Source organism: Nanorana parkeri, unplaced genomic scaffold (genome assembly GCF_000935625.1).
Source record: "Nanorana parkeri isolate BGI_ZX_2015 unplaced genomic scaffold, ASM93562v1 scaffold19, whole genome shotgun sequence".
Lineage (NCBI taxonomy): Eukaryota > Metazoa > Chordata > Amphibia > Anura > Dicroglossidae > Nanorana > Nanorana parkeri.
The window spans coordinates 2561596-2585778 of NW_017306287.1; the positions used below are offsets into that span (position 1 = coordinate 2561596).

At 46.1% G+C, this 24183-nt stretch overlaps 1 protein-coding gene across 2 annotated transcripts; it reads right to left on the reverse strand.

Annotated features, from left to right (window-relative positions):
- NME4 (NME/NM23 nucleoside diphosphate kinase 4) lies at positions 1-15482 on the reverse strand. 2 transcript variants are annotated; one of them, XM_018561437.1, is made up of 5 exons: positions 15378-15482; positions 7110-7237; positions 3420-3521; positions 2939-3051; positions 1-235 (listed from the first exon to the last, which is right to left on the reverse strand). In XM_018561437.1, exons 1-5 carry the CDS (start codon positions 15451-15453, stop codon positions 115-117), a joined length of 540 nt encoding a protein of 179 aa, XP_018416939.1. In that variant the 5' UTR covers positions 15454-15482; the 3' UTR covers positions 1-114. The 2 variants fall into 2 exon arrangements, with proteins under 2 accessions (XP_018416939.1, XP_018416948.1); XM_018561446.1 differs by lacking the exon at positions 15378-15482 and adding an exon at positions 12644-12667.
- Between the last annotated feature and the right edge of the window lie 8701 nt (positions 15483-24183).

Here is a 24183-nt window from a genome sequence, read left to right on the forward strand (position 1 = left end):
TGTAAACTAATGAGCACCACTCTTAGAAGGTATGATGCCAGTCACCAGCTATTTAATGGCTCCTCAGAAAGGATGTAAGAGTCTTTGTGCGTCTAGGGGGGCCATGTAGCAGCATCAAACTTGATACAAGTCATTGTGATCGGACGTCTGCCAGTCGATCAGCTCCGTATTGTGAAACCACAAGCTGATTTCCCGTTCGGCTACCTCTATGGAGTCGCTGGCGTGGATGATGTTCCTGGAAATAGACAAACAAAAAAGGTTCTTTTAAGATATCATTACAGCAAACATGTCCTTCTACTAGGGCTAGCCATACAATCAACGTTCGATTTACTATGCAAGAGGAGGACCTGCCTAAACTAGGAAATCAATTTGTATCCAATGCACTACATGCTTGTTGGTAGATCAAAAAAGAGATCAGGTTGTAGCATATTATCGAGCGGCTAAAACCGAGCTCTACAGCCAGCGCCCTAGCCTGGAGAATGCTCCTCTACTCCAAGTCCTTGGCTTCAATACTCTCCATCTTGGATTTAAAATGACAGTCAGGAGTTCTGACCTCAGTGGCTCCATAGTTCCCAGTCGATGACAAAATATTGAAACCATAGCCAGTCAACTGGCTTTTTTTTGAAGGTAGTTCAGCAATGACAGCCTACATATTTCCCCATAACGGTTTTCTTAAGCCATGAATTCCCTCGATATTCACTAATGGCATTCACCATGTTACTCATAAGAAGGGTTTACTTTAAAGCAAACCTGTGCTTACCCCATGCAGGGGGTTCACTTTAATGCCCAACACCGCCAGTTGAATATAACTTCCCCCCCCCCTCCAAAATGTTCAGCCACTAGCCAAAGTGAAGAAAGCCTTGTACAAGTATTTCCAGTTGGAACTCCCAAAGAGCTGTGGATCCTCTTTGACCCCATCTGAAAAGGCTTGGCCAATCACCGTGCACTAGTGCTGTCACATGAGACAAAGGCAAGCAAGTCACATGGCTTCAGCATACCTGGATATATCAGATTTTTGGCTAATGGCAGCTGAATACAGAGATAGTGAAGGAAAGGCAACCATAGCTGCTTGAAGGTGGATTAGGTCCTTTACACCTTTGTGTTGCGGTAATGTGCCCTTTACTGCAATGCACCATGCAGCCATTACTGCACTGCCATTCATGTTGAATGGCACCCCAAAGCACTGAAGGAATACACCCATGATGTGCTGCACTGAAAAGAAAAAATAGCACAGTGGCATTTTCTGCTCCTTTATGGCACTTTGGCAGCCCATTCAAGTGAACGCACTGACTTAACACAACGTGCATTGATGTGTGTGAGCCAACCCACTGCACTTCACCATGTTAATGGGGCCTAAAGGGAACCTGTTGCATTTGCCTGCATGGACAATGCACACTTTGCTTAAGTTAAGCCCTGGATCTAAATAGCAAAGGTATGGAAATGACAGCTGACATTCTATAGCTGTCCCTCACGATGAAAACCCACATGACTGACATTTATAGAAGGAGTGCACTTTGAGTGCTACAGTTATATTTTTAAATTGAACCCCATACCACTGCTCTGTGTAAATGTTTCCGTCAGCTGGATGGCTTGCCGATTGTAATTTACGTGTCTGAAAATTGAACACCATAGGGCCAAGGTCGCATGTCCTGGCTATCTTCATGCATGTGGCGGCTGTTTCATTATACTTTCACACAAGCAGACAGGCTGCAAAAGCAATGGGCAGGCCAAGCAATAAATGGAGAAGAGTTGTGGGAAGATATTCAAAACGAACATAGTGGTTTTTGGATGCAGTGGATCCAAGTGGTTATAGAACAAAATAAATAAAATCAGCTTCACTTTATCATTATCAAATCTTAACTGAACTCACTGAAGAGAGAAGCTGATTGGTTGCCATGCACAGCTGCTCCAGATTTCGTCTGCTCCATTTTCTATAAATTCACCACAATGTATATTTTGTATTCCTTTTTTATTCAGGCGGAGCTCTAGGCCTCTTTTGCAATGTTTTCCTTTTATTCACCTGCTGTAAAAACCTATTTGGCATTGTACAAGAATCTTATATGAATTATTAAAATAAACAAACCCAAAATCACTGCAATCCCATACCAGCTTTGACAGTAATATAATGTCAAATCAAGGTCAAGGTTTCTAAATCTGCAGCTTACATTACAATGCCTGTTGATCCTGCCATTAAAACATTTCCTGCTATAGGGTGACAACACTGTCTCCATCTCTCAGTTGAGTTCTAGCAGGCCATGCAAGGCCACAGAGTGAATAAAAGTTTTACAGCTGGAGATCCTGCCGTGTGAAAACAAGTTTAATATGGAGGAAAAGGAAATTAAAAAAAAAAAAAAATTAAAAACCCCCACCCACAGTGTATAGAAAAAAAAAAAAAAAAAATGTAATAACATAAAATTGACCGCAACCATATAGTTTAGCAAAAATATATAAGTACTTAGGCAGTTAGACAGGGTGTAAACACCCGTTTACACCCAAAATGGTCGGTGCCCATTTACATTTTTATTATAAATTTTTTTTCCAGTTTCTATACCCTGTGGGTCCCCCCCCCTTTCCTCCATATTAAACTTGGTGTAAACTGTGGGCAGTGCAGAGCATAGCAACAGGTTCACTTTACTGCAGACCTCCACATAGACATATTTACCTTCCATTGGCTCCCCTGCTAGCCCAGCATGTAGTGATTCAGATGCTCCTTCAAAGAACTAACCATTTCCTTTGGCTTCCAGGGCTTACCGAGCAGCAGGCGAAAGAAGAAAAAGGTAAATTTATACTGCTGGGGTCAACCGGTTGCTTTGCATAGGCAGAGCATAGTTTAGCTTTAAACTGGTCAAGGGTTCAACAACTGGAGCCACTCTAGAATCAGCAATCATGGAGCATTACAAATGCTATATAGCATTCCAGCAGTAACAAAGGCAATCACCTGCTGATATGGACGCTGAAGTCTCCACGCACAGTGCCCGGCTTAGCTAGAGAAGCATCCGTTTCGCCCACCATAAAACGAGACGTGCGCACAACATTACACCCTTCCCAGACCTGTAAGGGGAAAAAAAAAAAAAAAGATAAGATTACTATATACATATAGTGCCATTATTGTCACATCAACCATTCTGAGTTGGCCATTTCCACATCATTTCACTACAGAGATGGACTGGAAACCATTAAATGGGGAAGGATTACCAGCAGGAGGAAGAAGGTCCTTGGTCCACTATATAAGACTTTAGTTAGACTTCATTTAGAATGAGGCAGACCCAATGGACCACTTCATTTTTTTTCTACCGTCACTCTTCAATGGGGTTGACAACAGATGTATAGAACACACAGCATGCACGTGTAATCTGACATAGAAAACAGAATAGAACCTAAACCATTAATGTCAGGTCATAACTGAATGGTATACTTACCATGGCTACCACAGGTCCAGATGCCATATAGCGTATAAGAGATGGATAGAAAGGTTTCCTCCTCAGGTCATGGTAATGTTCAGCTAGAATCCCTTCTGGGGCCTAGGCAGAGAAAGTACATATGAAAGTCTGTTTGAAAGGACTCAACTTCATTCATCTATTACTGCAATGAGTAGCTGTAACAGTAAGGCAGTAAAACTACACATGCAAGCAATATATACCAAATACAATTGTCCAGTTCATTTAAAAATTATATCAAACTTTTTTTAGCTCAAAATAGCAGTCATGTTATTAGCTGTCATAGCTATAGCCTAGAGTGGTTATGCTGCAATGTAATTTCCAGTGACATAGCTGTCAGGGACAGAACTACATCTCTCAATCCCCCTCTTCCCAGTGCCGTAGGTAGCAAAATACTAAACCATGGGGCAGGTGCCGTCACTCACACGGGGAAGGGTGGGGCTGGGCATGACACACTGTGTTGGGAGTGACCACCCTCTTGCTCCATGGAGAGAACCCTTAGAGAGCCCATACACTGTGCGAATTTGGACCGTTTGAGGAACCTGCTGAAATTTGCCGGGTGCCAACAGCCTTTTGGTCGGCATCCCTTGGTCAGCTGATCGAAGGAGGCGGCTGGAAAATCTTCATACGATCAGAGCCGGCTATTTGGACATTCTGACTAGCCGTTGTCTGAGCACAATGCAAACAGCAGGATTCCTCAATCAACAAACTCCTAAAATGGAGGAATCGGCTCCATTTTTTCTCATTCCGCCTGTGGGTTGAACGAGAAAAATAGAGCAGTGTATGGTCGGCCTAAGATAATAGACGACATCAGAAGCATTGCAATGGCAGCCATTAGGAAAAGGTGCAGCCATTAGGAAAGGGTGACAACACTGGATGGTTGATGGCTGGGGCACCTTACTGTGTTGTCACTCTTAGCAGTTTTACTGGAGAAAAGAAAAAAAAAAAAAAAAAAAAACAGGAGTGAATGCCTATGAGAGTAGAGGGTAACACTGCGTTCCTTAAAAGTACCAAAGTATCCCTTTTCCATTAATTTTGTACAAAAGTTTGTCTCTACATCAGCCTAATGTGATCAGCAAGATTCAGACTGCAATAGGGAACGCCAACACTAGACGCTAATAAGGCTCTATTGCAGTCACAGAGCAGTAATTTTAGCACAGGAAGCCTCCTAGCAGTAGGGCACAGTGGTGATTCTGCCTCTTTACTGTTCAGTTTGCAGGCTGTGGTTGTGTACTGGACCACGCTATATAAGCTGCAGTAGAGATGCAGGACCTGTCAATGCTGTCTGGCATGACCATCAGGATCACAGAACTGGCAGCAGGCAAGACTGTGCACATACACTTTGTGGCCAGATTATTAGGACCACCTGACTGTAGGCCAATTAGCTATAATTTCGTGCTGAAGTTGCTAGAGGGCCAGACCATTATAAATAGGGAAGCAGGTTGTTTACCACGACAGTAGAAGTGATTTTTTTCTGAAGATACGGGGGAACAACGCGATTTAACAGCCTTTGAACGTGGGATGATTGTTGGCGCTCGGAGCCATGGAGCGAGTATCAGCAAAACAGCAGAATTTGTGATATGTTCAAGAGCAGCTGTTGTTAAAGTGTTTAAAGACTGGACTGCCAGCCGAAAATCTGGGTCTGAACGTGCGAATTGTGGCCGTCAGCGACTAGTCAATGTTAGGGCAGAACGGAGAGTGGCAAGACTGGTACAAGACAACAGAAGGGCAACAGTGCCGTGTCAGATCGTGGAGTCAAGGGTGCTTTTTTCAACATCTCGTGGAGTCACGAGGCGGCCCAACGAAGTCATCTCGTGGAGTTATCTCGTGGCCCAACGAAGTACTGATGGGGTGCTCATAATAAATCTGGCCACTCAGTGTATATGCTTTGGGGGAAAAAAAAAAAGAACCATGTCTCATACAATCCTGGACTGTTTACATTGCCACAGCATCTAGCTCAGGACAAAGAGTGAATTGGATGACACACAGTAATTATTCATTTCCTTCCCTTGTCACGGACTGTTACAGACAGTCTCTGATGTGAAAAGGAAACTATTACTGTGTACTTCAAAACAATCAAACCCCTCCACTTCTAATCCCACAAAGTCGGGGCTGCTGGGATTACATTGGGGTTCTCTGCCACTACTCCCTAATCCAATGTGTCCACCTCGATTTATTATTACAGACGCAATCCTGCATGTAAAATAATGGTATATTATAGTAGGGCTGCAACAACTAATCGACATAATCGATTGAAAAAGTTGTCAACTTTTTAAATAATCGATTAATCGGCTTCTGATCAGTTGGCCCTGTTCACGGAGGTCTTACTGCTGATTAAACCTGATCAGTGACATTCGTTGTACATTGAAATCTTTGATTGTGCGTCCAGCTCCAGGCAGGAAAACAGAAGAATTTCCTTTTGGAGTGAGAACAGTGGGGTCTAGGGTAAATCTAGGCTGTTGGGAATCCATCTGAGGCTGGAGCAGACATCTCTTAATATTGAAATCGAGTATTCATATCTGCCTGTGCATTGCCATCATAAACTACTCATTAAGAGATTGCAGGCAAAGAATTGTTGAAAGTAGACATGCATCGTTCTTTCACATTATCCCAGGAGCAAGGTCACCAATGCCCCTTAAAAATAACAGCTGGCACCCAACTTCTGAGGTTTTTTCTAGTTGTCAATGTAGCTGGTGCCTAAAAAAATCCTGCTGGCTCCTGGATTGGACAGACTAGAACCATTGGAGGGGTGAGACCAAAATGACTGACACATTTTGGTGTCACCCCCTAAAAAAAGTCGGGCACTCAGTCACAGTCACGGACCAAGAGCCCGACAGTGTCGGGAGAGGAGGGGACCCGGCGCCATACCTCATCCTGCCGGGTGAACGTCCCCTCCTCTCTCTGCCAGCTTCCATCGTCAAGATGGCCGCTGGCAGGCGTCAATAAGACTACCGCACATGCACGATGACGTCATAGCGCGGTGTCATCCGGTCTCTGCTCCCGGTGACACCCAGCCTCGGGATGCCTTTGCTAGAGCTCAAATTCCGTATTAATTTGTCTATCCCTGCATTATCTGGACAACATCTTTATTATGTGATAGGTCATTGTGCGATAGGTCATTGTTGATTACAGGCATGAGTTAGGACAGACTGACTGCCTTTTGCTTTGCCAAGACAACAGGGAAAGAATACAAGTGAATAACAGCAAACCAAGTTATCCCTGAGAGGCAAGACTGTACGATTATAAAAATATAAGACTGGAAATTCAATTACCAACAACTGTCCACTGGTAACCAATCCTCCAGATAATCTAAATGGACTTTCTGACTTGGCATCATGGCAACATTTGGTCTTTAGCAGGAATCAGCTCATGTAGTGATTTTACTGGCTGCCTAGAACTAGTCTCTGCAGGACATTTCACCCACTGCCTAGGGGAGCTGAATAAATCAAAAAAGCAGCATAGGCACCATGGCCAGACTGTACATCACTGCAAACCTGCAGCTGCGTATTTTACAACACTGATGAATCACACAACTGAAATACAATGCTGTCTGGCTGAGGAAAAGTTGCACAACAAGTAGATTTTCAGCTCCTGGATGAGACGGCTTTTGTGCTGGTGATGTTCAGTGGAGTATACATGCTTTGTGACCACACTGCACGCAAACAACTGTACCTGCAACATTTTCATGCCCACTAGTTTGAACCCGCGCTGTTCAAAGCGCTTCACGATCTCGCCAACGAGTCTCCGCTGTACTCCATCTGGCTTCACAGCAATCAGAGTCCTCTCTTGGATATTAGGAACTGCTGTAAGAAGAAAAACAGCAGTGCTCAGAATGAAATGTATAGGTAATTACATCGTGTCTGCTTAGCTTATTACAGTATTAAATAGGGGAAGCCATGACCAATTACCAGTGCTGCTAATAAGGGAAGCCTTGGCAATAGAAAACATGGGGCTGCTGATGCCCACTTCAGTCAAGGTGCAGATCCAGAGACGCCATCCTGATTCTGGCTTCACTTCTAAGCAAACGGCATGCATGATGTTCGACTTTTCAGACTTCACTGGCTGCACGCTTGTTCCAAGTTGGTGTCTTGCTTGGCAGGGAAACCAGAATAAGGATATCAGTCCACAAGGGTGCTTTAAGATGCATGGAAGCATGCTGCACGACAAGCAGTGGAACTGTACATCAGGCCGATGCCTAGATTCTCAACCTCAGATGTCCCCACCCTCATTCTCAGACAAATGTCCGCGATTACAAACAGGACTACAGCATGGGCTGTTAAAGTGACTCAGGAGTCAAATCTTCAAAATGCATTCAAGTATCTTAACTGTTAACAAAAATGTATCTTATTTGTGTATAACTCGGACTTGGTGCCAACACTGTCCTTCCTTCTGGAGGGTGGCTACTTTTGTTTCCCATGGTCCCCGTGTGTGTTGTAAAGTAGCCACCCGCTCCAAGCTCACTCCTGTGATGGACTACAATCCCAATACAAATTAGTAAACTAAACATGAGATTGTAGTCCATCACAGGAGCGAGCTTGGAGTGCCGACTACTTTACAACACACACAGGGCCATGGGGAACAAAAGTAGCCCCCCTCCAGAAGGAAGGACAGTGTCAGCACCAATTCAGAGATGATTGGAGGATCTACAGCCGAGTGGTGCACAAAGAGGATACATTTTTGTTAAAGTGGACCTTTACCCAAATCTTTAAAACAAAAACACACCTGTAGAAATGTTTAGTAATGACAATCAGCAAACAGATACTTCTAGATAATTGCCGGCTTTGTATTCTTTGCACCTTATTTCTCTTTACTACCCCCAGTCTTCTGACAGTGGCCATGTTTACCAAGAGCAGATTACTAGATCTCATTTCACTTCCTACATTTCTGGCACATGTGACTATGCACATCATCTCATGGGAGGAAAACACCTTTCCCTGAGATCTCATGAGATGACAGATGAGATATCCCAGCAATGCTTTGCTAACCTGGGCCTTGCGTAGTGACCCGTCCTTACTAAGAACCGGACTCATTTCTTTACATTTTTAAAGGTAGGTCTGATTTTGAATGGTGACTGAGAAATAGTAACTCAAGGTTTGTAGCAAGGTAGAACAGCAAGGTGTTCCAACCTCCTAGGGCCTTGAGGGCTAAGAACAGGACTTATTTCGGCAAATTTATAACGCAAGTCTGACTTTGATGGGACATCAAAAAGTAGTAACTAAAGTTTGTAGCAAGGTGGCATGGCAAGGGGTACTAGCATAGGCATGTACAGACCATTGCATTAGGGTGTGCAAAAAAAATACTCAAGTAGGGAGCCTGGCAGGTGACCACCCACCCGGCTTCCTGATTGGATGGGAAGACAGTCAGGCTCTCTCGCAGCTTCTTCCCAGGCACCAAGGACTGCAGCTATTATGTGAGGAATGTAAATGGCAAGTGCTGCTGCGCTCTGTATCACTGAGCTGGTCACCAAGTGATCTCTCCACCAGCTCAGTCACTAAACACTGTGCCCGCTGTTCCGGTTTTTGATGTTACACTGGGGGTAATTAGGGTGTGCCCAGGCACACCCTGTGCGCACACCTTTGGGTACAAGCCTCCTAGGGCCTTAAAGTGACATTAAAGTCAAGTTTTTTTCACCACCCCCCCCATGTTAATGTTAGCACTTACCTTAAATGATGTCTCTTACTCCGATCTTTCCTCCAACACTGCAGCAGCTCTCCGATCCAGTGCTGACTGCTCTGTCCCTCCGATCCAGCGGTGTCTGCATGTAGGTGCACGCGTCTAGACTTACCTTGCGTCTCTGCTCGTCTCCCGGCTCGTGCGGCCACCCCAAGATGCTTTGTGGTCACACGAGCAATTCCTGATTCTAGGCGCGGGAGTGCGCAGCAATAACTAGGTACGTTTAAACCACTGTTAAAGTGGGGGTTTTTTTTTTTTAAACTTCTTGCCTATATCTACTGCTGGCTAGCAGTAGATATAGGCAAAAAAACCCCACAGGGTTTAGAACCCCTTTAAGTATCAACACATCCTTACTAAGAACCGGACTTATGTCTCCAAATTTATGAGGTCTGATTTTGACTGGAGACGCAAGAACTCTAGCCTGTAACAAGAACACATTCATGTGGAAAAGACTTTGTACAAAAAAAGGACCATATATACACAGAATCGTAAACCTTCCACTCTTCAGATATATAGGAACAAAAAGTCCCAGCATGTCCTAGAAGAAAAGGCACCAAATCTGACAAAGATCTAGAATCATATTCATTACCAAGCAAGAGTAACAATAGACCATAAACACAAGCGTATAGAAGGATGACCGTTATAGGATCCAGAGGGTCATACACGGGGAACCTCATTATTCTAGGAAGATAACGGAGGCCATGCGGATGATTTAACAAACACCGGACAGGAAGCTGAATTTCTGGCTTATATCTTTGTGAATAAAACACCAGAATGGGAAAGGTTTAAAGCTTACACTGACGCTGCAAATTTTGCATGAAACCTCTTCTGGGGGGGGCAATACATTTAGGAGGCCATTGATGGCTTCTCATTCTGCAAATGCTGGCTGCCCGGATTAACCCAGAACAAGCGTGCAGATAAAGAACTCCAACTTTCCTGATCTGCATACTTCTGCAAAGAGGGTCAGCACAACAGCCAGGCAACTCGCATTTTCAGAAGCAAGTCAGAAGTGGCGCATCCATGCTTTTCCAAGGACAGATTTACTTTGAGGCTTTCAATGCCCCACCCGAGTAGTTATTGCAGTGCTAGGGTTATGGTTTACCTGTAAGAATTTGCATCTGTCCATCCACTCCTGAGATTTTTACAGCACTGCCACATAGGACAGCCCTGTCTGGCAAAAGTGCAGACCTGATTTATCCCCGACGCAGGGCATGTAACACTTACAGGTCATGTCCCATCCCCCAGCCTGTGACTGGGCAGTGAAAAGAGAAGCAGCACAGTGATGAGTTCACATTTCTCTCTCTGCTCTCCCCATCTGTATGCTCCCTGCACTGCAGCAGAACCGATTGATCTGTGCCGCTTCTCCCCCAAGTCTGAGCTCTGCTGTACAAAGACAGCAAGAGACGGATCCCAAGTAAGAATTCAATTACCTACACGGCTGGCACCTTCGTATTAAGGATGAACTTAATTGTATATTTGTCTGGTGTTTATAAGGGCCCATTCATATCAATTGCAGTGCTTTCCAGAGCGGCAGCTGCTGGAACGCACAGCAATCGCTCAAAAAAACGTCACCCTTTGTTCTGGCGTGGGAGGGGGTGTGGAGGTGCATTGAAGTCAATGGCACCAGTCACGCCCGCAGTGTGATCGGACGAGTGGCAAAACATTGCCTGTGTCCCGGTCCACTGCAAACGCAAAAAATGCTGCACTCTATTTTTTGCATTTACAGTGAAGCAAAACGCAGGCAATGTTTTGCCACTAGTCTAATCGCACTGCGGGCGAGGCTGTGGTGCCATTAACGTCAATGCACCACCACATAACGGGATCGCACGTTCCTGCACAATGCAGGCCGTGATTGCGGCCCCACTGATTTTCAATGGGGTGACATCCGCGTGGCAATAAGAAAAAAAAAAAAAAGGCACATGTACCTTTTTGTGACACGCGACTGCTTTAGCAGCAGGAAACCGCGTGATCCGCCCGGCGCGACAAGGGTGCCATTAGAAAATAATGGCACCCACAGCGCGATCGGTGAAAAAATAGACACATGAAAGGAATTAGCCAGACATCCGGGATGTTAGCAGTTACAAAGCGTGCCAACAATAGCAAGGGATACAAGTCATTTATAGGAAGAAAAAAAAAACCGTTATATTTTTAGGTTTAAAGTGTATAACAAAGAGTAAAAAAATTAAAAAATACATTTTGCTTGCCAGGTCGGAGATTTCAGAGGAGGGGGGTTAGTCCCCCCCTCATCAATGAGGCCACAGCTAACAGCGGAAGGAGGTGAGGGGGATGGGTGCGTCTTGCTGTATGTATGGGAGGAGGAGAAAGTGAGGACAGAAGAATTTGGGAAGTGGGCACACAAAAGACACAACATACACAAAGTATACATACCAAACTGCTATTCAGGAGACATTCCATGCAATATATATACACACACAGCATGGCCGCCAATACTGGCTGACAGTGTACCCATAGGATCCCGGGCACAAAAACGTCACACATAGCAGCTTGTGAACGTTTTGTATTTGTGTGTTTACATAGCAGCTTGTCCGATGTGGCAGCTGCATCAGTTTTCTTTTTTCATTATAGATACATTTTCTGCAAATACAGAAAATCAAATGCCCCTCGTTACTTCCTGTCCACCGAACATTATTTATTACAGGATACAATGGCGACAATTTACACAAACATTAGTCCCTGCCCTCAAGTAGCTTACAATCTAAGGTCCTTATGGCGCATGCATTCAGGGCCAATTTATAAGGAGCCAATTAACCTTCCAGGAGGAAACCCACACAAGCACAGGAACACATGCAAACTCCATGCACGTAGTGTCCTGACCGGGATTTAAACCAGGGACACCCAATGCTGCAAGACAGAAGCGCTAACCACTACGCCATTGTGCTGTGCACCAATCAATTATCAGCTTTCCCAGCCCCCAAAAAACATGAGACGCTCAGCTGAAAAAGCTGCACGAGCTACTTCGCCATGATTGTTGCACGCGTGGCACCCACTGAAATCAATGAGCAAAGTGTGGGGGGAAAAAAGCCCGCCTGCGCATGAAGACGTGTGAACGCCATGCACGTTCATGGTACGCCCGTGTGAACAGGGGCTCCAGGAGATTGTACAGTCAGACTGTGGGCTCATTCACATAAGTCCGTCCACAGAAATGCTCCATTCTAGTGGGCTGGCTAGCATGTAATCCGTTTTCTTTTTTTAAACTTTATTTGGAGTGGACAAAGTGTACACTCCATTCCGGCATAGTGGGCTGCACTGCGGTGAGACATGTCCGCATTTTTACAAAACCCACCGAACATCACTCCCGCCTTGTGGTGTTAACTGGGCACAGCTGTGGTGACTGGCAGTACCCGTATTATAAAACCAAAACATCTCTTTCGGGTAGACTGACCCTTTTAAATAGTCAGTACGTACCGTATTAAACCTGCGGCCCTTCTCTGATGTTCATATACACGGCGGGTCTCACTTTTCTCACTCAATTGGAGTGAGAGGCTTGGCCCAATCAGCTGCAACTAAATTACCCATAATGAACGTGCAGCCCGGGGCCCTCTCCTAATGAATGGCTTGCTGTGTGTGGGTAGAACACACACATGATGTATTGAATGAGCAGAATACGTGGAACTACCACAACAGAGCCTCCTGAGGGCAGGATGACCCTGCAGGGGGGTGTGTCCCTGCAGAGGGTGAGTGGTCACAGCTGATAACGTGTCACTTGGGGCCAGTTAATCCCATTTTTACCAGAGCAGCGGCCATGCTCATTATCGTGCTGCAAGGAGAAGCACAGAGCATCCCTGAAACGTATTCTAACACACTAGCAGCTTGGTGCAACTTTCACCCCAACATCCGGCTGTGGCACTACAAGTCCCTGCAAGGCACTCGACTCAAGAACTTTTAGGCCTTGTTCAAACTTCATGTAGTGTGAACGCACGTTCTTCCCGCGTGTGAGCCCATTCAATGGGTTGCTTACGCGCGGGACAAGCGCAGGAAAGTAGCTCATGCAGCATTTTCAACTGCGAGCGTGCCGTGTTTTCCCTCGCATGTTTGACACATGTCCATGCGTGGGGTGGAAACCATGCGTTATCCTAGCCGCGCCTGGGGTTTCATTAACAAGTAATGGCACCGCAAACGCATTACACATTTTAAACACATTGCATGAAGGTGCACTTCGGTGTGCATTTATGCAATGCCAAAGTGCAAACATTAAGTGCTCGTTTTGTCTAGCGGACTCAAATAAATGATCAACAGGCTCATAGTGTTGATGGAGGAACCTGCCCTTCTGCAATCAGCCCGCAGGTTGAATGGAAAATACAGAGCAGTGTATAGCCATCTTCAGCCCTTGTAGGGAGGGGGGAGCCCCACTTCAAGGGTACTTTTTCAAATTCCCGGAGTTGTTCTTTAAAGTTACACTGACACTGGCCACCTGCATCTGTTTCATCTAAATGCTGAAGAAACTACCTGGGAAGTATAAAGGTTTATTCCTTCCAGATCAAGTTCTCCTGCATCTCCATGTACATGCATTAAAAGGAGTGTTCAGAGTATCCGCTCTGTCCCTGGATGCACAACTCTCTGAACACCTAAAACGCACAGCACATGAATTATATCAATTATGAGCATTTGGAAATGTGCTATAAACACAAATAATTGCCGGGTTGTCAATGCCGGTGTCAGGCTTCTTCACATCATGTCCGGACCATGTCCAGACCAGAACAGTTTGTGCCCGGGCCAAATAAAAAAGCATCCCAATGTATCCTTATAGTATTTTTGGGCCCTGTTCACACAAGCGCAGTCCGTTCTGCGAGCAAACAAAAAATACTGCTGGTCTAATATTCTCTGGTCTGGAATGCACTGGAACGCATGGAAACGCACCTTCAAGCAAAAATCCTGTGACAGAAATCATGGTAAATACACAGCAAGACGCAATGCACTGCGTTCCAGATCTGGCCCAGAACATGGTGTGAACCTGGCCCAAATGAGGCCTCAGCTCCAAGGACACCTCTAATCCCATCTCATCTGTTAGAGTTTATTGCATGAGAAAAAGTTTTAAGGGTTAGTTCAACAAAACAATGAAAAGGTGAATTAATTTACAACACCCTCTGTTGCTGGCGGGGTGCACACAATGTGCGCAAACAGCTGCAGTCATCAGCCACACTTGTACATTGTCAGAGTCAATGCCTGATGAACGCAGTTACCTGTCCGCCCTGAGTCAGGATTGTGTAGCATGGATGGCCGTTCTGCGGCTGCATTTGAGTAATTTTGCATTTCTTTGGATGCAGCAGGTCCTACTGATATCAGTTCACATTGCGTTCAAACAGGCGAGCTGGACTGCAAGCAACAGCGTTAGTCAACATCACTAATTTACACCCCAGCCCTCATTCATAATAGCATAGCATGGACGGCAGCCCCAAGCCCTGCGTCCAGAGATGGAGTTCGTGGCTGTTGCTTCCTGATGGGGCGTTTAGACGCATATGAAAGCAGTTGCCTATTCTCCCTCATTCGTAATGGTGTAGCATGGACCACCATTGTAAGGCTACCACCGCAACGCTTGCCCCATGCCTGCCACTTGTCCAATGCCTACAACCCTGCCGCACGCCCCATGCCTGCCCTCCTGCCGCACGCCCCATGCCTGCCACCCTACATTTGATAGCTTGGCATTTTCTTTGGATGCAGCAGGTCCTACCAGCATCCATTCACATTGCATTCATTCAGGCGAGTTTGCAGCTTTCGTGAATATCGTTCGTTAACGCCGAGCAGATCGTCTCAACCAAAAACTAAAAGAGACACGTCTCAATCCGGGGTGCTGGGCTCGCAGAATCCGGATGAGACTTTGGCAGCACGTCAGTAGAGAAGGGACCGGACAAGTCAGCTCCGATGGCATGCACCCTGCTGCACGCCCCATGCCTGCCCTCCTGCCGCACGCCCCATGCCTGCCACCCTACATTTGATAGCTTGGCATTTTCTTTGGATGCAGCAGGTCCTACCAGCATCCATTCACATTGCATTCATTCAGGCGAGTTTGCAGCTTTCGTGAATATCGTTCGTTAACGCCGAGCAGATCGTCTCAACCAAAAACTAAAAGAGACACGTCTCAATCCGGGGTGCTGGGCTCGCAGAATCCGGATGAGACTTTGGCAGCACGTCAGTAGAGAAGGGACCGGACAAGTCAGCTCCGATGGCATGCCGCTGCTTGCTCGGTCAATAAAGTTTGCATCCCCTCCCCCCACCATCCCGACGTGGCCCCCTCCAGATATCACTCACCAGAGCTGTAGCGCAGACACGGTAGCGGCTGCAGGGCTCTCCGTGCTGGGATCAGGCTGCGCACCATGAAGTACATCGCGACCAGCACGCCGACTTCTTCTCACCCCAGCCAGCCCAGTTTAGAGCTACTTTGAGCCAGTGGGCGGAGCTCATTAACAAGACGTGACCGCCCACAAACCTGGGACTTCACTGGAGCCCGGAAACCACGCCTACAAACAGGCAGTACATTTAGGAGGTCACGCCCACTGCTGGGATGAACCACGCCTTGTGAAGAGTGATTTGGGAGCGGAGTTATTCTATAGATGTGTATATGATTGTAGACTAGAGGAACTCCAGATGTAGGTTCACTTCAGGCGAGGGGGGACACCCTACACCCTGGATGGTCTAGGGCGTGGTGGAGGGGTCAGCAGACATTTGGAATTCCATTGTATTATAAAAGTGTATGTCAGGGTAAAATAAAAGTTCTGAACACTATTATTTGTAGAAGCAAATGTGATTATAACTGCTAAATACTATGTTCTCATGTTTTACCCATTTATAGACCCTCCAAGTACAGAAAAATACACATTGATCTGCACCTAAAGGTGCCCACACACCTTACAATTTATCTGCAGATTATCTGTGGTCAGATTGAAAAAAGTGCAACAGATTGGCCCAGGTGGAGATTACTTCATCCATTGTAAGGTGTGTGGGCACCTTAAGGGTCACCATACACATTACAATCTGTGCAATCTTTGTGCAATCAACTAAAGATTTACCAAAAATTTAATATGAGGATATACCTAAACTGTGCAATCAATTTGTATCCGATCAGGGAGGCCCTTATAAGTTTTAGTAGATGATAAGGAGATTGTACAATCAGATTGTAAAGTGTGTGGGAGGGGGTGAGCTGTTGTAGAACTGCAAGCCCCATGAGGCAATGCAAGACTCTGACACCCACGGGCATGACTCCCATTGGCAGAGGCATGAAGGGATTTGTACTTAAAGCACAGCTGGAGGGCCGCAGTTGCCCACCCCTGGCGTGTGGTGAGCCTAAGTCCTGTTCCTCAATCAATGATTGAGCTGAACCTGCTTTATTGTTTGTCATGAAATCTGTGCATGGTTCTGAAGACAGAAAACTGTAACTTCGGTCTGAAGCTTCTCTCAAATGGTGTTCTGATTCATGGGATAGTCTAGTCTAGTGTCCAGCCCAAACTAGCTGCTGACCTTTGCTTCCCTTTAACTGGCTTCTCTCATGGCTGGGGGCTACAAGAGCATGCATGGACATGGGTACTACATACTTCAATGGTTTGAGGATTGTGTAACAATGCCGCCATTGTGTGCGGCTGTGAGGGAGGACGTTGTACAATTATTGTCCTCAGCTACATCTTTAAGTGATGTCTGGTGAACGGGAATCAGAGTTGTTCCTTCTGTTTCAGCAGAGATCATGTGACCGACGTCCTAGATTTTGGTCATGTGAGCACCGGAAGAATGCAGAATCAAGATTTTCTCTATAAGATACCTCAACCCTTTCATTACTTTTTATTTATTATTTTCAACGTGATTGTAAACAGCTTCAAAGAGGAAACCTGTCACATCTAAAAAAATTCCCCAATGTTGTGAACACTGTGCTAATATGTACCTTTACCACTGCTTCCACACTGCCCATTGTACTTATGGGTATGCGGAAGCATGTGAGACGTCACCTGATTCCCCAGATTGTAGTATTTGGGGCCCGAGCAGCCAATTGCCAAGCCCAGAGCTGTATTATGGGGGTAGGGGTGGAGAAGAGGCATGGCATTTAGTGTTTACAATCCTAAGTACTAATTATTTTTTTTTAGCCCGTGGAGCGTGCATCGAAAACAATACACCTGTGAACAAAAAAAGTGAATAGTGAAATCACTACACACAACAAAAAAGTGCATGAGGGTGCTATTTGTCCTCTCTGATGAGAAGGGTCACTATTTCCTGATCCCCCGGGGTGCAAGGTTCCTGACAGGGACAAGAACGACTCCACCTAGGTCCACCTACCCGAAGGCCGGCAGACCCCGATCCTCTAGGACCTGCAGAAACAGATCCCCGAGTACTAGGTGGAGGTTCCTCCGAAGGGAGACCCCCGAGTGGGAGGAGGCAGGGGGCCCTTGTGTATCTCCCTTGAGGTCTCAGAACCTCTTCAGGAACAGGCTCCGAAGGTACCTGCACCCTCCGTCTTCTGTGAAGTCAAAAAAGGTGCTCAATCGTGCATTGAAAATAGTGCTTAAATAAATAAGTGCCGGTGCACAAACCTGGCAGGCCGTCCGGCCAAGATATAACAATTGCCCCAGGCTAGCCAGAAGGTCTTCCTAAAAGGCGTGGTGCAGAAGAATATGAGTGCAGTGACCTAGTGCTGGTGAATCAAGTGGGGTCCCAAACCCAAGTGATTTTCCGGCACACCCTGAGACGCCACTCTCAGGGGGCACTGTACCACAGGCTTCGTGCCTTCCCAGCACATGGCCAGACAAGGTAGACCGTCCAAATCAGGAGGTACTGGGCCCTGCCAGAACCCAGCGCCGAGAAGTACTCCCGACCCCCACTCTATACGTGAGTGGCCGCTAATTCGGTTTCCTCCCCATTCCTCCCGTTACCAGGCAGGGTACTCAGAGACCAACCATACTAGCCAAAGGACAGTACAGCGGCTCCTTTCCCCTCCTGCCACTGATAAGAACAGATACTACACTTGATCTTAGCCAAAAGGCCGAGAAGCGATCCTAGGTACTGATGGCAATGGCAAAGGTGGTGTTGGGCATCTGAGCGATGGGGGAGCAGTGATAGGAGTACGCATAGGACCTAAGGTGTACACACTACCAATAGTGACAGATGCTGATCATGTCTGGCGTGTTGTTCCCCCCTTGCTGTGTGAATATCACAAACAATGTTCAAATTGGTCACACCACTTAAAAATAGTATGGAGGCTGCCATTGCTTGCATTTTCTTTTAAAATTCCTGATCCTTTGGCCATCATGTTAATCCACTGGTTTCTCTCCTGTCACTGACCTGGAACAAGTATGCAGATCAGGAGCTCTGACTTCACTCTGCATGCTTGTTGTGGATAGATACTCAGAAGAAACATGACGGCCTATGTATTTCTCTGTGTATGATATTATGTATGGCAGACCCTAAAATATGGAACGCTCTTCACCTGTTATTTACACTGTTATAAACAAACAAACAAAATCTAGAATTTTAGGGTTTTATACATTTTTTCTTTTGTTTCTGGAAATATTTAGCGGTGGATCTTTCTCAGTGTTGGGCACGTCTTTATCACCTGACATCTACAGTATACTATATTGGCAAAAGTATTGGGACGCCGGCCTTTACACGCACATAAACTTTAATGGCATCTCAGTCTTAGTCTGTAGGGTTCAATATTGAGTTGGCCCTTTGCCGCTATAACAGCTTCAACTCTTCTGGGAAGGCGTACAAGGTTTAGCAGTGTGTCTATGGGAATGTTTGACCATTCTTCCAGAAGCGCACTTGTGAGGTCAGGTACTGACGTTGGACGAGAAGGCCGGCCTCGCAGTCTCCGCTCTAATTCATCCCAAAGGTGTTCTATCGGGTTGAGGTCAGGGCTCTGTGCAGGCCAGTCAAGTGCCCCCCCCCAAAACTCGCTCATCCATGTCTTTATGGACCTTGCTTTGTGCACTGGTGCGCAGTCATGTTGGAACAGGAAGGGGCCATCCCCAAACTGTTCCCACAAAGTTGGGAGCATGAAAATTTCCAAAATGTCTTGGTATGCTGATGCCTTAAGAGTTCCCTTCACTGGAACTAAGGGGCCAAGCCAAACCCCTGAAAAAAAATAACCTCCACACCATAATCCCCCCTCCACCAAACTTTACACTTGGCACAATGCAGTCAGGCAAGTACCGTTCTCCTGGCAACCGCCAAACCCAGACACGTCCATCGGATTGCCGGACAGAGAAGCGTCATTCGTCACTCCGGAGAACACATCTCCACTTCTCTAGAGTCCAGTGGCGGTGTGCTTTACACCACGGCATCGGACGCTTTGCATTGCACTTGGTGATCTAAGGCTTGGATGCAGCTGGTCGGCCATGGAAACCCATTCCATGAAACTCTCTACGCACTGTTGTTGTACCAATCTGAAGGCCACACAAAGTCTGGAGGTCTGTAGCTATTGACTCTGCAGACAGTTGGCGACTTCTGAGCACTGGGAACTTCAGCATGGGCTGACCCCACTCTGTCATTTTACGTGGCCTACCACTTCGTGGCTGAGTTGCTGTTGTTCCCAGTTGCTTCCACTTTATTATAATACCACTAACAATCGACTGTGGAATATTTAGTTGCAAGGAAAATTCACGGAACGCCTGAATTTAGTGTATATGTCTACGGGTAGACATACAGTAATATTGTGGCCCCTGTATTTCTCTGTAGAAGTTATGAATTCTGAATGTCAGATCTTAAATTATGAGCCCCTCATGGAATGCTCTTCACCTGTTATTTACATTGATATAAACAAACAAAAGGCAGAATTTTAGAACGTTATAATGGATTTTATTTTGTTGATGGAAATATAGAGCGATGGATCTTGCTTAATGATGGACTCTTCTTCATGGTCGGGCATCTATATGTCTGCAGGTAGATAACTCTACAACATAAATTGCAGAGGTTTTTTTGCCTCGTTCCTTTGGAAGAGTCCAAGGAGGCTGCCTTTTCTGCCTACCCTCCGACCCGGCCCTGGACGTCTTCTGGACTCCTTTCAGATATTTTTCTGATTGAAAGTCCAGTTTTCTTGCCTTCATGACGGCTTCTTCTTCTTTTTCTCCAGATCTGCTATACACTTTTGTGGTGGTGGATACATCTGCAGACTCTACTCCCTCCTCCATTTGTATCACAGCTCCTGCCACCTTGTTCCTCAGCTGGCAGTAACGACATCTGTGCAACAAAGAAAGATAAGTTAGAAATGTGTGTTTAAAAATGATTCAAGAAAGGGATGGGTTCACCTTCAGGTAAAATAGAACAACCCCCCCCCTCAATAAGTGAAAAGGGGAGCCCTAAGTAAGAGCTATAGGAAGTGCTAAATCAACTTACCCAAAAAAGAATCCTGCCACAGTGCCTAATAGCAGCAGCAAAAACAGGACTCCCCCACCAATAATCAGGTATAGGAGGAGGCCTTTGTTGTCCATGGCTTGGATAAACTTTGCCATCCTCATGGTGTCTGGGTCGTCACTATCCGCCTGACCTTCATTGGCCATCCGTGACTGGGATTCCTGCTCAGTCATTGGCCTGTTGGAGTCTGCATGGAACACAAATAAAAAAAAATGGAAAGGAAGGTTAACATACAAGGAACATTCACCTTTAACGCCAGCTTCATACCTCACATTCACGCATTACGACGAACGCACTTTCATTATCTGAATAACATGAACATTAACTGTTCTAAGGCCTTGGAACTCATCTCCATTGACAGCGAGGTGGATCTTATATGTGCCACCATCCTCAAGATGGACGGAATTATTGTCAAGGGAGCAGTCCCCCTTGCGCACATGTGGCATGTTCATCCATGCTCTTGTGTTGGGGCGTCTCACTGGAAGGAACTTATTAACCAGACGAAGCATTGGTGTAAACGAAGGTTCACCTTTGGACATAACGGTCCATTCCAGCTCAATAAGAATGTAAACCAAAGTTGTTTGTTTTATGTGGTCAGATGAAAGTGTACCAGTCATTTTGACTGAGCTTTAGGGAAACCTAAGAAGGGCCTGCACATACTTTATTTAAAGGGCTATTTAATAATTTCACCCAAGATTCACCCATTTCTTCCATAAGCTTTATTTATAAAAATGTGTGACTGTTGGGTAGGTGTTGTGTGACTCCTGGGTGAAAATCCACTCTCTAGTCTGTAAACCAAACATGCTTATTTTATGTGGTCAGATGAAAGTGTACCAGTCATTCGGACTGAGCTCTAGGAAAACCCGAGAGCCTCCACGTAGGTTATATAGATCAGTGGTTCTCAACCTGTGTAACCTCAGGACCCACATCTGTCCTCGGTCATTTAGTCACAATCCAAGTTGCACAGCAATGGAATGCACGGCATTGCAGTACCGGCTATCGGACTGTGGGCAGGAGATGCGTTTGTGGGTGTCATTCAAATGAATGGCAAAGCAAAACACCTTCCACACCAGAACGTGCAGTAGGTGCAATTGTGTGGTACAGTGCATTGATCACATGGGACTTTATGATTATCGCACTGAACTAGTGTAAACGGACCCTCAAAAACACATAGTCACGTACAACCACATACATAATCTCACACACTCACAGACATTCTCACACACACATACACACTCCAAAAAAAAAAAAAAAAATTCTTTTTTTTTTTTAAGATCCACCCAGTCTCCCTACCTTACGTGACCTGGAGAGGATCCTCAGCCTGGGGCCAGTGTGGGCTGCCGTGCTGTGACGGAGCTCCATTCATATGTGCGTTGTTTGTACAGCTCCCTTGCGCGTCCTGTAGAGGTGCCGGGAGCCATAATGTGACGTCAGTCCGGTCCAGGCACCTCTACAGGGCACATGTGGGAGCTGTAACCAATGCACATATGGATGGAAATCCCCTTTGGCCATACTTCCAGCCCATTCCCCCCCCACCTCAATTTTAACATGGAGGGCCGGGCAGCATATTTTGAATAGCTGTTGGGCGTGAAAACTGACAGTGCTGTGCTAGGGGAAAGCTGACGAGTCTCTCACCTAGAAACGTGGAAGGCATGCTGCGACCCACTGAACATGGAGTCGCTACCCACTTTTGGGTCACGACCCACCAGTTGAGAACCAAGGATCTAGAGGTCTATTTATCAATGTTTTCACCCAAGATTTACACAACTTTCATGCAAGATTCACCCATTTTAGGGGGTCTCGTTTAAAAAAATAGGTGAACCATGGGTGAAAATTGCGTGAATCCTGGGTAGCAAACTTAGCATGCGCTGCAGTGCGCTGTGCTATACCATGCGCTAAACTCACCAATCCCGCGCGTTTAGAGCACCACTGTGGAGTAAACAGGCCCTTAATATGAAAAGGTCAGTGATTGATTTTATATGCAATGAGGGAAATGTATCAAAACTGGAGCGGACAGAGTCTGGAGCAGTTACCCATGGCAACCAATCAGCTTCTTTCATTTTTAAAGCGTAACGGGACAAACTGAAAATAGAAGCTGATTGGTTGCCACGGGAAACTGCTCCAGATTCTGTCTGCTCCAAGTTCGATAAATTCCCCTCACTGTGTCTGTGGTTCTTGTATACACTTGGCCTCATAATGGCTGTTTGTTACAGACTGTATCTGGATCTGCCGGGACAGTGCCGTTGTCATGGTGAATATGACCTGCACTGCCAGCTATAACCCAGACCAGGTTTCCCCACTCCTCTGCAGTGATTGGTTGCTAGGACCACCGCCCCCGGCATCAGAGGATGGAAGTGGAACATCCTCCATCCAGATCTGCAGCTTTCTCCATCTTCCTACTTCACCCTCTGCCTGCGTGGAAAGGTACAGGGGTACTCTGGGGAACCTGATGTAAGGGAGTAATGTGATGGGGGAACCTGATGTTAGGGGGCACTCTAATGGGATACCTGGTGTAAGGGGGCACTCCAATGGGGATACCTGATGTAAGGGGCCACTCTAATGAGGATACCTGGTGTAAGGGGGCACTCTAATGGGGTCACCTGGTGTAAGGGGGCACTCTAATGGGTACACCTGGTGTAAGGGGGCACTCTAATGGGGACACCTGGTGTAAGGGGGCACTCTAATGGGGACACCTGATGTAAGGGGGCACTCTAATGGGGACACCTGTTGTAAGGGGGCACTCTAATGGGGACACCTGGTGTAAGGGGGCACTCTAATGGGGACACTTGGTGTAAGGGGGCACTCTAATGGGGATTCCTGATGGACAGAGTGACCTTTAATTTTATTGACACCGACACACCAGCGACTCTCAGTGCCGGACTCTAAGGTGTCACCTTTAAAAAGAACCTTTCAAAATTTTTTTACAACAGCAGGTATCTATCCAGGCCATCCAGCTAGATTTCAGCAATTGTGAAATCCTGAACGTGGTGGAGTTCCTGCCTTATCGCTTCCCAGCATTGAGCCAATTCTCATTTAACTTCATTATAGGAATATGAACCACAAAGCTGACATTGTGCAAAATGTGGAACGGTGTAACGTGATCATTGCACTGTCACTCATTATTGCTGGATCACATGGCAGAAGACTGGCCATTCTCTGGCACAGGGGAAGATTGTCCTCACAGTTAGTTTGCTCTATGGTGCCGTATAAAGTATGTAGTTTGGAGGAACTCCAGTGACCTGTGCAGAGCCATGTCGGGTCTTCTCATCCTGGAAGAACGGTCACCAGAAATTCATAGATGATGGAATCAGTGTACATTTATTTACATAGCGTCACATAGGTCAACATAGCCAACGTTTTGGGGCCACGCAGGATCACTGCGTCTCCTTGATGTTGGGTTTACACCATTTTCCAGAGCAGATCTGGAACATAGTGCATTGCATTTTTGCCTCGATTTCACCCAAATTTTGCAGCGATTTTTTTTTTCCAATCACATATGGCGCCATCTGTTGTTGTCACTACAAGTACCCTCTCCTACTGTACTTGGTTAGTACGCTATATGGAGTGTGCTTTTGGACTGTATTATCTGCAAGATCTTCCCGTCCAACATTAGCAATGATCTTTTGATTGAATGGGCACAAATTTCCACCGATATGCTCAAAGAAATTGTGAAAAGCCTTTTCAGGGGAGTGGAGACTGTAAGAGCGTAGCATGGGGAAGGGGG

Excerpts from the sequence above, each read along its gene's own strand:
- NME4 (XM_018561437.1), bottom strand. The coding sequence starts at position 15,453 with ATGTACTTCATGGTGCGCAGCCTGATCCCAGCACGGAGAGCCCTGCAG. Across the intron at positions 7,238-15,377 it reads GTGTCTGCGCTACAGCTCTG|TTCCTAATATCCAAGAGAGG; the intron begins GTGAGTGATATC and ends TTCTTACAGCAG. Across the intron at positions 3,522-7,109 it reads TGGGCATGAAAATGTTGCAG|GCCCCAGAAGGGATTCTAGC; the intron begins GTACAGTTGTTT and ends TTCTCTGCCTAG.